This window comes from Geosmithia morbida (assembly GCF_012550715.1).
Source record: "Geosmithia morbida isolate 1262 chromosome Unknown scaffold_15, whole genome shotgun sequence".
In the NCBI taxonomy this organism is placed as follows: Eukaryota; Fungi; Ascomycota; class Sordariomycetes; order Hypocreales; family Bionectriaceae; genus Geosmithia; species Geosmithia morbida.
The window spans coordinates 186,318-200,853 of record NW_023336202.1 but is presented as its reverse complement, the minus strand read 5'-3'; the positions used below and the strand labels follow the sequence as shown (position 1 = coordinate 200,853).

At 57.7% G+C, this 14,536-nt stretch overlaps 3 protein-coding genes across 3 annotated transcripts; 1 reads left to right on the top strand and 2 right to left on the bottom strand.

Moving 5' to 3' along the window:
- Nucleotides 1–1,876: 1,876 nt before the first annotated feature.
- GMORB2_2924 (uncharacterized protein) lies at nucleotides 1,877–5,864 on the bottom strand (the record flags this gene model as incomplete). The annotated part of the gene is made up of 3 exons (XM_035464900.1): nucleotides 1,877–2,976; nucleotides 3,087–3,626; nucleotides 5,741–5,864. The coding sequence occupies 3 exons, from the start codon at nucleotides 5,862–5,864 to the stop codon at nucleotides 1,877–1,879; spliced, it is 1,764 nt and encodes a 587-aa protein (XP_035319138.1).
- Nucleotides 5,865–7,775: 1,911 nt separating this feature from the next.
- GMORB2_2923 (PGAP1-like protein) lies at nucleotides 7,776–10,091 on the top strand (the record flags this gene model as incomplete). Its single annotated transcript, XM_035464899.1, has 1 exon — nucleotides 7,776–10,091. The coding sequence occupies one exon, from the start codon at nucleotides 7,776–7,778 to the stop codon at nucleotides 10,089–10,091; it is 2,316 nt and encodes a 771-aa protein (XP_035319137.1).
- Nucleotides 10,092–10,854: 763 nt separating this feature from the next.
- On the bottom strand, nucleotides 10,855–14,007 carry GMORB2_2922 (Heterokaryon incompatibility protein (HET); the record flags this gene model as incomplete). The annotated part of the gene is made up of 1 exon (XM_035464898.1): nucleotides 10,855–14,007. The coding sequence occupies one exon, from the start codon at nucleotides 14,005–14,007 to the stop codon at nucleotides 10,855–10,857; it is 3,153 nt and encodes a 1,050-aa protein (XP_035319136.1).
- Between the last annotated feature and the right edge of the window lie 529 nt (nucleotides 14,008–14,536).

Here is a 14,536-nt window from a genome sequence, read left to right as displayed (position 1 = left end):
TGGTCACTTTCTTGTACCTTGCGTCACTACACTACACACACACACACACACACACACTCCCTCTCTGCTCTCTCTGCCCTTTCTGGTTACAATCCCATCTCATTCTGCTAGTATAGGCAAGTCTCCGGACTCTTTATTTTCGTCTGTCGGGTCAGCAATGCTCCTCACTTCCTTGGACGGAAGTAATGCACGATTCCTGCTTGATGGACTCGTCGTCATGGTTGTGATTAGTCATGTACGGAAATGGCGTGTTTTTTTGACATGCTGGAGGGCTTCTACTCCGTCTACAGACTAATGCTAGCCAGGCACCCAGAACCAGACAAGGTATGGGGGGGGGGGGGCTAGGTATTTACCCGGTTTCTATCCGTACCTGTAGCAGTAGTTTATTGATTCCTTGCTGTGTACGGGAGAGTACAGAGAGTACGGATTAGCATCACCAACATCACTTACGGGTACGAATAACTACGGGTATCAACACTACTCGACTACTACTACTGTTACCAATACGAACCATATTACTACTCAACTACGACCATTACTACTACTACTAACTACTACCCAACTGCTACTCAACTGCTACTCAACTGCTACTCAGCTGCTACTACGGAGTACTGCTACAGAGTGTACTGCTACAGAGTGTACTGCTACTACGGAGTGTACTGCTGCTACTACTACTCAGCTGCTACTACTACTACTGTGCTACGTGTGCTGCTGTGCTGCTGTACTGCTGATACTCTGCGTACTGCTTACTCCTGGTAAACTACCGTGGCTGTGCATCACGTCCTCCTGTACGCGTACTCTCTTGGCTCCTCCATCACGACTCATCTACGATTCAGACTACGAGTGCCACGAGCATCGCTCGTACATGCAGAGTATACGGGTATGCTCTACCCCGTAGCAGATACAGATCACCGCTATCGAGAAGATGCTACCCCTACCTGATCATGCAAGGTACGGCTTTCTCTATTCAAGCATCCTTACTCCTACATGTGCAGGCTCACCATGTACTTACCCGACCCATCCGAACTCCCTCGATGCTACTCTACCCTCTCTCTCCTCGTCCTTGGCAGTGATGTGTGCTCAGAGGGACCCCCCCCCCCCCTCCTCCCCGGTGCCGTACACACACACACGCACGTCATGTACAGCATCTGCTACAATCTTTGTATCCAGAGCGGCCTCAGCCCTGCACAGCCTCACCTACGGCTGAAACACGCCCAATACATCTGACCTCTCCGAACTCTCCACTCACTCGATCACTCCATATTCCTACAGCTTCTCAAACGTCTGATGGTGACGAGGAAAAAAAAAAGTCTTATATTTTCTTTCGTCAGCAATCACATTCAAACTGCCCGATTCCGTTGTCTGGACCAGCTGCAATGCCTAGACGGATCTGAACGACCCCTCCCCCCACCACACACACACTACACTTCCGATACCAAAAGCGAACAGGGGCCGGTCATACGACGACTTGCCAAGAGTAGATGGCAGCATATGCCAACAGAGCGGAAGAAGAAGAGAGAAGAAGACAAAATTGTTTGAGGTTCGGTGTCGCCTATACAAAGCAAAGATACAAGACAAGCGAAAGACGATGGAAAAAAGTGAATCAAATACATGGGGTAATATTAGAGAACGCCAAAACTCTATGCTCAGTTGATGCCAAAGATGTGAGTAAGAAAAGGAGAGGAGAAATATTAAAAAAAAGAGAGAGAGAGAGAGAGAAAGGGAGTGTATCCGCGGAAAAAAAAAAGCAGAGAGCAGAAAAGGGGGGTAAAAAGGCAAAAAAAAAAAAAAAAAAGATAAAAATATTTAAAAAAAAAAGTTCATCAGATGAAAATGAGCAAGAAAGATGTGCGGTCGAGAATCCCTAAACAGGCTGTCAGATCTCTTCCTGAAATCTCGATCCGGATCCCCTCGATCCGTCGTTGGACCCAGGGCTCTGCGTCAGCCCGTGAATGCCCCCAGCACGAGGCGGCGACGAAGGCGGCGACTCGAACGAGTCCTCGAATGGGTTCTCCTCCGTCACCGGCGTCTTGCCAGGCCCGGTCCGCATCACGGGTACACCGCTTACCGGCCTCATCGGGTTGCCCAGAGCCAGCAGCCGCGTCGGTCCACCCAGCTGCCCTGCCGCGCCGGGCTCGAACGCCTGGGAGCCGCGGTAGTAGTCCGACTCGCCGCTCATGTAGCTCTCTCTCGGGTCCGAGAAGCCGTCACCGCCGTGCTGCAGTACGGACGGCAACTTCCTGCCAGACACGCGCACGAAGCCCGTCTCGCTGCCCCCCGCCACGCTGGCGTTGGACACCGAGTCCTGCTCCGACCCATTCTTCTTCCGGGCCGCGGCCAGTCCCGCCAGCACGGACGGCACAGACGAGAGGGCGCTGCTGCGCTGCTCCGCCATCGGCGCCTGTGCTGCTCCCGATACCGCTCCTGGTGAGCCCGGGCCCGTGGTGCTCGGTGACCCGGGACCGGATCCGGGCCTAGCCTCGATGCGTCTCGATGCCGACGAGCCGGGCGGGATGATCTCGTTGACCTCGTCCCTCCTCTTCTTGTACTTGAGAGCTATGAGCACCAGCAGGAGCAGCACCGCTACGCCGGCTATGCTCCCCACGACGCCGCCCACGATGCGCTTGTTCTGCGGTGACAGGGCGAGGGGTTGTCCGCTTCCGCCGTCATCTCCGCCGTCTCCGGTCCCACCTTGGTCTCCGGAACCGTCTCCCTCGGCCGTCCCCGACGCGGTGGGGATGCCACTCTGGCCTGAATAGTCACCCCAGCCTCCCAAGCTGGTAGATGTGGGCGACAGAGATGTGGACCATTTCAAGGAGTGGTCGAAGGACGACGATGAGGCGGGGGTGCTGGTGCGGGACGATGACGAGCGAATCGATGCGACGCTGAAGGATGATGAGATGGGGGTGGTGTGTCGGTGATCGGAGGAGCTCGGTGTTGTCGATGGCGTTGGGCTTACGCTCGGCGTCGTGGTGGCTGATGGGAGGGGCTTGTGTTAGGATCCATGGTGTCGAGTACAATGCTGTTCTTGGCAATGTGTAGGGGGGGGGAGGTGTGCCGAAGGACTGCCGGGAAAAAGAACTCACTGTTGCTACTATGAGAGGCCAGGAGCGGCGTTGTGGAGAGGAGGGAAGGAATGAGTACAGATGGCGTCGTGGTCGAGGGGGTCTGCGTTCCTGGGGAGGAAGATGTAGACGTCAGGCCCTGCGAAGCACTGATGACGGCATCCGTCGAGCCGGTAGATGGCGATGAGGTGGCGCCGGCCGACGTCGAGGACAGGCCTACCGAGGCCGACGCTGCGTGGATCGTCGTCGGATACGTGACCGAGGGGTTGTAGGAGGGTGCCGTGGATGCGGACGGGTCATTGCTGTTGCCGCCCGGGCTCGAGGCCCCGGCGGTCGACGATGACCCAGGGGCGGAAATGGCGGCGATTGTCTGGCCCGACACGCCGTCAACGACGACGGTGTTGGGCGGGGACGAGGTTGTGCGTGTGGCCAGAGGGTTGCCCGACGAGTCGACTACCTGGATGAGCTCGATGGTCTGGACGACGTTGGTAACGTAGGCGTCACCGGTGGGCTGGTCATCAGCTTGGGCGTCGGGGTTGCGGCGTTGCAGGTGGAGGGTATCTGCCTTGTCGTCGCTGTCGTCGTCGTCGTCGTCGTCGACACGATGCTGCTCGCCGTCGTTGTCGGATGATGGCGATGGTGAATCGAGGAGATTGCCGGCTTCGTCGTCTTCGCCGCCGTCGTCTTGATGATGACGACGATGGCTGTGCAAGTGCTGATGAGAATAGAGCCGGGAACGAGCGTAACGGTGATTGTGCGAAGAAGAGGCTCGAAAACGGGAACGGGCGTGTTGATGGTTGCTATCGTCGTTATTGGTGCCAGAGCGAATGTGGGAGCGACCGTGGGAATGAGAAGAAGAACGAAGGTGGGAGGCGTCCTGGTCAGACCTGTCTGAGCCGAGATGAGGAGAAGGAGGGTCAGAGCGTAGGTTGTCGTCGTATTGCTGCTGCTGGCGGTACTCAGCCTCGCCCGGTCGCTGCTGGTGCTGCTGCTGGTGCTGCTGCTGGTCGGCAAGAGATGCGCTGTCGCCGCCACCGTTGAAGCTGGTGCTGCTGCTAGCCATTGTGCTGCTTGTGCCCAGGCTCGTACCTACAGTAGCCCCACCCCTAAAAAAAAAGCCAGCAGGCCGGTGGACCTTTTTTTCTTTTTTGTTTCTTTTTTTCCTTTTTAGTGGTGAGCACTATATTTAGGTAGGCCCCGGCTGATAAGGGGGAGGGGGGGCGGGTGGTGAGGTAATCGCCCTCTCAAGACACACGAGAGACTGTGGGTGTCTCTCCTGCGATATTCCCAAGATTGCGTCTTTCTTCCCTCTCGAGATGCAGATCCAGGATATCAATCAGGATATTTTTTTCTTGCTCCCGATGAGAATTCCCCGCTGAAACGAAACGATCGCAAAGATTTGTATGTGTATTCCGGCCAACAGCAGATGGATGGATGCCTGAGGGGCCGTCGCTGACCTGCAGGATCCACGCACGCAACTGGGGTCTCTCTGGGAGGCTTGAGGAAAAGTGGATTTTGCCAAGAAAATGATGGTCAAGAAAAAGAGGGAAAAATGGAGGGAAGGAGTTGACCAATTCTTCGGCGCCGCGTGCTTGTCAAGATGACCAAATCAAGTCAAGTTTCGATAAGATTGTTGGCCGGGAATGGCAGTTTTGGAGAAGCAGTAGAGAGGGAAACCGGATTCGGCAGATGCCATCAACGCTGGTTTCTGATGATGCGACCCTTTGGGTACGGTTCGGCGTCGACGGCGTTGGCGCTGGTGTCCAAGGTGGGGGGAGGGGGCACCTCTCGCAGGAGCTCGTTCTCTGTGTTTGCTCTGTTCTGCTCCGCTCGTCGACGTGTTGTTTCTCGTATTCCGGCGGGCAGGCCGTCTCTTCTGCAAGCGGGATGCCGGTCTTCTCGTTTTTATCGCTCGTCTTCTGTCGGTTCGCCTGTCGGTGGTGTCGGGGTTTTTTTTCGTTCAATAATATCAGAGAAGATTATGTTTTGATCCGTCCGGTTTTTCTTAAATCTTCTCCCAGGCGTCTTTCGGTTTCGCAGGTCGACGTTGGGGTACCAATATGTCCTCCGAGATTTGTCGAGATGAGGGGGGGGGGGGGGGGGGGGGGGGGGGGGGGGGGGGGGGGGGGGGGGGGGGGGGGGGGGGGGGGGGGGGGGGGGGGAGAACGAGTGACTGAAGATGGAAACAAAGAAAACGAGTGTGATGAAGGGGGCGACAAACAAGGAGAGAAACGAATGACTACCTCACTTGATAGAGGAATGAAAGAACGAATGGACTGGACTGCAAAGAGTACCATAGAAAGAGAAGAAGTTGACAAAGGGGAGTAAGAACGAAGGAGTTGGGGGGAGAGTCGAGATGCTCCTTGGAGAGGAGACAGGCTTGTTGGCTCACGGCTCCCGGAACGCGTCAAGCAAGAATGGCGCTCTACTCTTTCCTACATAGTATTACCTTCTCGTACGGGAGTAATAATATCTCGACCTCGCACGAAATAATAATACACCAGAAGCCCCGTAAAATTATGAGTATAATAATACTACGTACAAGTACACGCAAACAGGTGGTGCGAAGCCATTCGAGCCAGGAAACAACGATATTATGCAGGTTAAATGAAATGAAGCACGGATGGCCCCCTCCCTAATGGGCCCATGGGAAGCCAGGGAAGGTGTGAACAAACTTTCAGAGGCACCAGAAGTCGCCATCCTGGCCTGCGCGTTGGCGGTTGGGAGATTGGATTTCACCAGGGCCCCGACAGGGGGTTTGACCATCTGACCAATGGTGGCGTCAACGGGGGACACCATCTTGACCGGGGTTTGTGCATACGTATTCATCAATATCAGCAGCTCGTACATTTGCTGCGTATATAGCTGGTGTGCTGATGTGTCGGCGGTGCCTCGTATGAGCTGAGCACACGCACACATACAAGGTGCATGCCTTTCCTCATAGAACTGCACCGAGTATCTTGATGCCACCAGTGATGGGTACGAGAACTCCGTACTGATATTACCCCCTGGACGAGTAATGCAGATGGTACTCATACGTCGTAGCCTGTGGTATGGCGGCATCAGTGGCATTCAGAGTGATGAGCCTATCGTATGGTTGCAGCAGTAATATCCGTGGTACGAGGTCGGTTGCCTGACATTCGTCAGCGGGTGGATGGTTGTGTTTGCAGTCATGGTGATGGTGGTGGTGGTGGTGGTGGTGGTGATGACGCCCACCGTGGCACAATATTGGATGATACATGCACTCCGTACATAATATATACTGGCGACATTATACATAACAGCGCTCTGCTAGGAGACTGCCCCGTACCCGTAGGATTCGTAGGACTCATCAAAAACGCCGCGTGCTGGTGTCGATACGAAGCTCGCTTGCCTCCGAGAGTGGGTTCTGGACCTGGTCTGGACTGACCGGTCCCCTGAAGAACCTGAGGGTCCTGAAACTGAAAGGTCTTTGGTGGGATAAAATCGAAGGCCCTCCCCTAGAATGGTGCGGTATTCTTGCAGGTTTGCCAAGGACCCAAGGCGGAGGCTGTCGTCGACGATATTTGCTCTTATGACGCACAGGTATAGAGACTCGGGAGGGTGACTATGATACTGCTGCCATGCTGCCGTGCAGTCGTACATGTACGAGTAGTCGTATGCCGTATATGTGTCTGCTGTCTGTGCCTGATGAGTATTATTGTTTCTATAGGTATATTATTTCCGAAACGTTTATACGGGTAGAAGACTGCGATGATTTCCCGTTCGAGTATGAGTAGGTCGTTTACTCTACTTATAGCGAGTGCCTGCCACGTTACCGGGTCACCGATGCCAAAAATTCCGACCCACGACGAACAGGTCTCCAGAGACAGTACCAGAGCGATGGTGACCCTGAACTCTCGAAGCATACGGGGACAGTGACGATACCCCGTTGGCAGCAGTAACCATCGACGGATAGATGGGCTACGCTCGAAAGGAGACTGCGTCTAGAAAGCGGGAGGAACTGCAGGACATTGGTACGGATAGACTTTTCCACTTCGTCAGAGGGAGAGAATGAGGGTCAGTAGTAAGGTAGTGGTGGTAATGATGGTATATATAGACATATAGTAGATCAAGAGGAAGAGGGAGGGAGGGAGAGAGAAGACATAAGAAGAGACAGAGTTGGTGATGGAGACAGCATGGACGGTTGAGAAAACGGAGGAGAGACCCTACGAGAGACAAGGAAGGAGCCACGCACCAGACAGAGTTGCACCTGCCACCACCCACACACACATGGCCTGTCATCTGCCGCTGCCATCTGGCCGCCCAGCACAGGCACGGGCTAGTACAGGCACTGGACCTCCACTGCACCAGGAACAGGCACCTGGAACAGGCACCTGGAACAGGCACCTGGAACAGGCACCCGGTAGTGGGCACTGGCGACCCCGGGACTGTAACGTACCTGTAGGTCGTAGAGCCGTAGACTCCAACCGCCCCCGCCCGCCTACCTGCCCACTGTTGAACGGCTGCTAATACCGTCCACCCATTTACCGAAACACTACTAACGCTCCTGACGTCACGTCACATCCCAGCATCCTTACTGACCAGTGACGCCCAGTATTATCTCCTCATCCCCAGCAGATCAACGGGGAGGGGCAGTGGTTGTCATGACCGGCTCTGAGAAGGAGCAGAAGCCCAACAATCGCGACAGATCTTCACACTACGAGTACGAGTGCTCGTATCAGTCACAATATGGGATCCCGAACTCTCCCGCCGCCGCAACCACCGCCGCAACTGCCGCCCCGCGGCCAACCCCGGGACCCCCACGACCCCCAGGACTCAGACCAACCACCACTGCAGTTACGAGACCTGGATGACCAGCACGACCAGGATGTCCCTCCGCCCAGCTACGAGGATGCCGTCGAGGACGTCGCCGGACCCGCCCGGACTCCGAGCGTGTCTAAGCCATCGCCGTCCGCGCCTGCTGCTTCAGCTACCGCTCCGGCCGCTTCCGCTTCGGGGCCGCTACCACCGCCGTCACCGTCGTTGCTGGACCAAAAGAGGGCTCCCTCGAATTCCCCGTACTCGAACCCGCCGCCGTCCTCCCACCTGGGCCCGGACCCACGTTCGTCGTCGTCGCAATCCCTCATCACGCGTCCCGAGGCCGACACCGACGTCAGCTATGCCCGCCGTACCCTCCTCCTCGTCTACATCCATGGCTTCTACGGCAACGCCCAGTCTTTCCAGTCCTTTCCCTACCACGTCCACTCGTACCTGAGGACTACGCTCAAGTACTCGCACACCCTCCATTCCAAGATCTACCCTCGCTACAAGACCTATCGCGCCATAGAGGTCGCCCGCGACAACTTCAGCCAGTGGCTCGAGCCCCACGAGTCCCCCACCACCGACGTCATTCTCGTAGGCCACTCTATGGGTGGCCTCCTCGCCGCCGATGTCGTCCTCATGCCCGACGATGCCGCTTCGGGTGAAGCTGCTAACCCTTTCAAGCACCGCATCCTCGGCACCATCTCCCTCGATTCGCCCTTCTTAGGCCTTCACCCGGGCATCATCGTGTCGGGTATAGCTAGCCTCTTTGATTCGGGCGAGCAGGGGCCGCAGGATCGAGAGCAGGAACCCGGAAAGGGCAGTGTCTCCCGCCATCAGACTGCGTTCGATCCTCACTATGACCCGCCCTTCTTCAACGATACGCCCTTTATGGAAAATCCCTTCATCAAGCGCATCACCCACTTCACTGCCAAGCATGTGGATGAGGGCCTAGTAACCGCCAGCGCCAAGCATGTCCTCTCCCACTTTGAGTACGGCTCCTGTCTAGCTGATTACCCAGCTCTCAAGGCGCGTTACGCCAGGATACGCGGTCTCGAGGATGTCGACGAGCTCCACGCCCTTGCTCGTGGTGGTCAGGGCGGAGAGGTGTACGGCGAGAAAGCATATGGCGGGGGAAAGCAGCAGCAGCAGCAGCAGCCCCCCGTCGCCACGCATTCTCGGGTCCGCTTTGTCAACTACTACACCTTGTCCTCCGGGCGTAAGAAGCCTGGCAATCAGCACCAGAAGCCCGAATCCCCTATGTCCGGCGACAGCCGGAGCCATCCGCCGTCGAGCACAGCAACGACAAGCACAACAGATGTCACCTCTCTGGCAAGCCGCGTTACATCCGTGGACACTGGCGCGTCCATGATGACGACGTCGACAGCCTCAGCCTCCAGCCTAAGCATGTCTCCGTCTCCGGGTGACCAGAGCGGTGGCAGATTAGAGGGCGGGGTCCCTCTATACCGAACCAGCTCCGCAGAGACAGAGACGCCGGATGAAGATGTGGAGAACATGACGCTGCGTGATGTCGAGCCCATAGAAATACCAGAGGACGAGTTAGAGGTGGCCAGACCGGTCGATAGCGTGCAATCCTTGCCTCCGCTGCCAGAGCCCCCGGCTGCTCCGCCCAGCATGCCCAACCTGGATCAGTTCGGCGACAAGACGACCCGCAAGCAGGTGGAGAAGGAGCACAAGCGTGCCCAAAAGGCGTATGGCGACGCCATCAAGGCCCACGAGAAGGCTCTCAACGAGCGGCGCAAGCTCGTCGAGAAGCGAGAGAAGGCGGCGCGCAAAGAGGCCAGAGAGATGCAGACGCGGGGAGACGGGGCTACCGCGAGTACTACGAACACTAGCCAGGGAATTGCGGGGAAGAAGGAGAAGGAGAAGAGAAAGAGAGAGAGGGAGGCCTACAAGAAAGAAGAGAAGGAGCTGAGAAGGGCCGAGAAGGAGCTGAAGAGGCACGAGAAGGAGACGAAGAAGGAAGAGAGGAAGGAGAACGAGGCGAGGGAACACGGCGGGAAGAAGAGGAAGTTCTGCGTGCTCCCGAAGCGCAGAGACGGCAGCGTCGACGAGACGTGGGTGGACGTGTACATGGAGGACGTCGACGAGGTGGGCGCCCACTGCGGGCTCTTCTTCCCGGGGCCGCACTACGACAGGCTGGTGGGTGATGTGGCTAGTCGGATCGTCGACTGGGTCGAGGATGATCAGACCAGGAGGACTATTCTGGCTTTGTCGGGGTAGTTGTCTCCATGATTGGTTCATGATTGTTGGATGAATGTATCTGGGCTCTACTCTCTTTGATGATACTCCTCTGGACGTTCATTTATGCCAAGTTATAGATTGACTGATGTGCGAAACCTTTTTTTCATCAATTTTCACCAATTTCCATCAATTTTCATTCATTTTCATACTTTTTGTAGTTTCTTTCACAGACTATGAATCTCTGACGCTAAATCACATTTTCTTAGTTGATAGATTGGCATATCATATGCTTTCTTGCACTTTTGTCATGTATCCTGACTTGAAGCGTCGGTTTCAAGTACTAATATTAAAAGACTAGGGATTCTAGAGAATAGATTGAAGGAGAAGAAGAGGGAAAAAAGGCAATGTATTAAACATTATATGTCGTAACCAAGTATTAGAATAAGAGAAGTTGTATTGACAAAATTCGATGTAATTCTTTTTTTTAGAGAAAAAAAAAGAAAAAAAGACATTTCTATGGGTATCAAGGCCAAAAAAAAATTGGCCAACGAAAGTATGTATATGAAGAAATGCTATAGTGGTACAATGCTGAGAGGGAAGAAGAAGAGAAAGCAATTGCTATACCATAGTTTATTATAACAAATAGGCCGTATACACATCGAGGGCGAGCGCGGAGGTAGAGGGGGGGGGAGAGGTAGAGGTAGAGAGGTAGAGGGAGAGAGAGGGAGAGTGATCCTCCAGAGAGTTTATATAGAAAAAACCGCCATCAGAATTGAAGAGTTGAGAGAAAGAGGGGGAGCTGTCAATAAATGTCCACTTCCCTCAGGTCAAAAGAGAGATTGGTCCTCGTCCCGTCATCCAAGATGATACCGTCCAGCCCGGCGACCCTCTTCGCATTCTCTTCGGCTTGGCTGAACGTGGCGTATGGGATGGCCAGGGCGCCCAGTCTGATCAGTCTTTCGGACCTGTCCCGATCAGCAGCAGCAGAATCGGCCACAGTCCTGCACACGAGGATGGTGGCCTCCCTACTGGTCGTGGTAGGGATCTTCCAACTCGTTCCCGAGACGATGACGGCCGTCAGACGCGCATCTCCCTGCCCTTGCCCTTCCGACGCCGTCCCTGACGCCGTCCCCGGCTCCGGCTCCGATCCCTTGACGGCGGCACGGTACCAGTCCTTTATGGCGTCCGCCTGGGTGGAAGGGAGGCTGACGCCCACGAGGGAGAGGTCATCCATCTGGGCGTCCGCCTCTGCGGCCGTGTTCCGGTGCAGGACCATGTCGACCGTGTAGCTCGTCACGCGGAGGAATTCGACGGCGGACTGCGGTCGTCGGGCGATGGCGTCGCCGTCAATCTCCCAGCTCAGGACGGTGCCGTCGTCGAACCCGACTGATAGCTCCATGCAAGGAGGGGCAGCTACGTCGGCCCCGTGGTCCGGGAGCATGCGCAGGGTCGGACGGCGGGTGGACGGGGACGAGAGGGAGGTGAAGGTGGAGCTCTGCTGCTGCTGATGCTGCTGATGCCGCAGGCCGGGAGGCGCACGCCACGCTAGCCACGTCCACGATGGGTAGACGGCGTGCAGGTTCCGGTCGAGGACGTAGACTGACGATGAGGCGGGGGTGGACGTCGCTGTCGTCGTCATCGTCGTCGTCGTCGTCGCCGTCGTCATGTTGGACGCGCTGTGCGGTGCGACGACACGCCATCCCAGCGCTACGGCCAGACGGTCCGTCTGGCTGACGATGCTGCCCGTCGCGAAGGCGTCCGGGTGGGCGAGCGGCAGTCCGACGAGGTTGTCGATGGCACCGATGCGTCGGAAGTGCTGCAGCATGCCGCGGAACGCGTCGTACCTGTCCGACGGTGCCACGTGGCGTCGATCCATGTACTCCTGTATGCGGGACGATACGTCGGCCGGCCGGGACCCGGCACCGTCGACGGGGAAGACGCGCCCGAGATTCAGGCGACGAGCAGCGGCGCCCTTCACGCCGCCGACCGTGTCATCGCCGTCGGCCGGCGGCGGCGGGGGCTGGCTGTCGTCGAACAAGTCCAGCGGCACCGACAGCGACTCGTGGCAGTGCACTCCGCCGCACTGGAAGTACGCCTGCGACGGCGTGAGCACCAGCCTCCGCCTCGCCAGCAGTCCCTCCTGGTACGTCCAGGCGCGCGAGGCCCACGCCGAGTCGGCCACGTCCAGGTCCGGACGGAGGAGGGTGGTGGTGAACAGCCCCCGCGCCGTCGTCAGCGTCAGCTGGGGTTCGCGCGGGACGCTGACGCCGGGGATGCCCTGGTATGCGCCGACTTGGCCACCGTCGCCCTCGTCGGGGTTGGCATGGGCACTGCTTCTGCCGTGGCTGCTTCCGCCGGCGACGATGACCGTCAAGGCTGACCGGGAGAAGATGTCGCCCATGAGGTCCAGCTGCTCCTGCCGCGCGTCGCCCTGCCGGCCTGACGACCGCTCCGGGAGGCAGTACCGGTCTATCCAGAGGTAGCGGTAGCCCAGGTCGGCCGTGAGCTTGAGGGCGTCGGCGATGAGGGGCGGGAGGTCGGATGGGAGCGAGTCGGTGTCCGTGTCCGTGTCGGTCTTTTCCTCTGTCGGTTCCGGTGCCGGTGCCGGTGCTTCTTCCTTATTCTCGTCGACCTCTGCCTCCTGCCGTTTCTCGGCGTCGCCGTCGGGCTCTTCTTGGACGGCCGATTCCTGGGCATCCGTGCCGGCACTGCCGGCCTCTCCGTCGACTTCCGGTGCGGGCGCGTCTTCCTCCTCGGGGCCGTCGACGTGTTCCTTGGCTGGTGCCTCGTCGGCTCCGTCAGCATCCTCGACGTCCTCTTCCGGTATCGGGGCTTCGACGCCCTCCTCCTCCTGCGAGGCCGGCGGTTCTCCGTCCCTGTCGGCATCAGCGTCGCCGTTGACCGCGTCGCCGTTGACCTCGTCGGCCGGCTTGGCCTCGCTGCCGATCTTGCCGACCGGCGTCTTGCCCCACACGTAGCTGAGCGTGACGTAGTCGTAGGCCTCCCCCTCCCCCTCCCCCTCCTGGACCGCCTGGACGGTGACGAGGCGGCCGGTCCGGACGTCGATCAGCCTCAGGCCGGGCACGGTGCCGGCGGCGCCGCCCTTGGCGCACGTCTCGTTCGAGGCGTGCCTGTCGCGGCAAAAGTCCAGCCAGGTGCGCGCCAGGGCGGGGTCGAGCAGCGGCGTCACCCTCCTCCCGCGCATGACGGCCGCGCCGGCCTTGCCGAAGGCGGGCGAGTACCCGGCCATGCTGGTGCCGTCGTCGTCGGCCGCCTTGACGATGTAGCCCCAGGGGAGACCCTTGCTGCGGGCCATGACCTCGATGAGCACGCTCCGTCCGAGCGCGTGCTTCTCCCGCACGCCCAGCCTCTCAAAGGCCAGCCGTATACGAAGGTAGGGGGCGAACTTGGCGTCCCTCTCCGATCCGTTCCTCGCCACCCCACCGCCACCACCAGCAGCAGCAGCAGCAGCAGCAGCAGCAGGATCCGGCCCCGTCCCCCGTCCTGCACCGTCACTCTCGCTCTGATCCTGGAGCATGGCCCGGAAGAAGGAGCAGTAGGGGCAGGACCCGTTGGCGTCGCCGTCGTCCCGCAGGACGTGGGAGAGGCTCACCCACGGGCGGGGCTGGCCGGGCTGCCAGTCCATCAGGGTCGGGAAGCCGATCTCGGCGCACCTGCTGCAGACGAAGGCGTTGCCGCCGCCACCCTCGCCGTCGTGGCCGCTCTGTCCGCCGGCGACGAAGTCGGCCGTCCTCGTCACGGCATCGTCGTCGCGGTCGGTCGAGGAGGGCACGGGTGCGGTGCATCGCCTCGTCAGAACTCGTCGCGTCGACGTGAGCTGGTGGAGGGTCGGTGCTTCCTGGAGGGAGGCTCGGCTCGGTTTGCGCGTGAGGCCGCGGGGTTGGTCTCTGTCGTGATGACGACGGGCGTGCAGGATCTTGGATAGTTTCTTCATCTTCTCTCTCTCTCTCTCTCTCTTGTTATCTCCCTTCCTTTCTCTCTTGAAGTCGTATGGTTTCTTCTTGTTTTTTCCCCCCTATTATACTCGTATATCTGTTTTTTGTATGGCTTGTATGTGAATCTTGGTTTTGGGAGGGTTTTCTTGAAAAAGGAAAAAAACGTCTCTTTCTCTCTCTATCTCTCTCTCTCTCTCTCTCGCTCTCTCAAGCCAATCATTCAATCGTAAGTCGTTGTCGCATTGTTGTTGTTTTTTTCTCTGTCGCAGTCGTTGTCGCAGAAGAGGACACAGAGCAAAAGGGGAGGGGGGTTCAGTTATCGGGCATTGTCTCCTTCTTTTCTTTTCCTATTTTCTGTCTGGTACTCGCGCATGCCAAGATGAGAGGAAGAGATGATGATATAGAGACGAGTACGAGTACGAGTAGCAGAAGAAGAGGTGAGAAACACAAAAAGAAGAAATGATCTGTACAGATTAGAAGAACGTTCCTCCCGTAGAGTCCCGCCGAGGAGGAGGGGGGGGGGGGGGG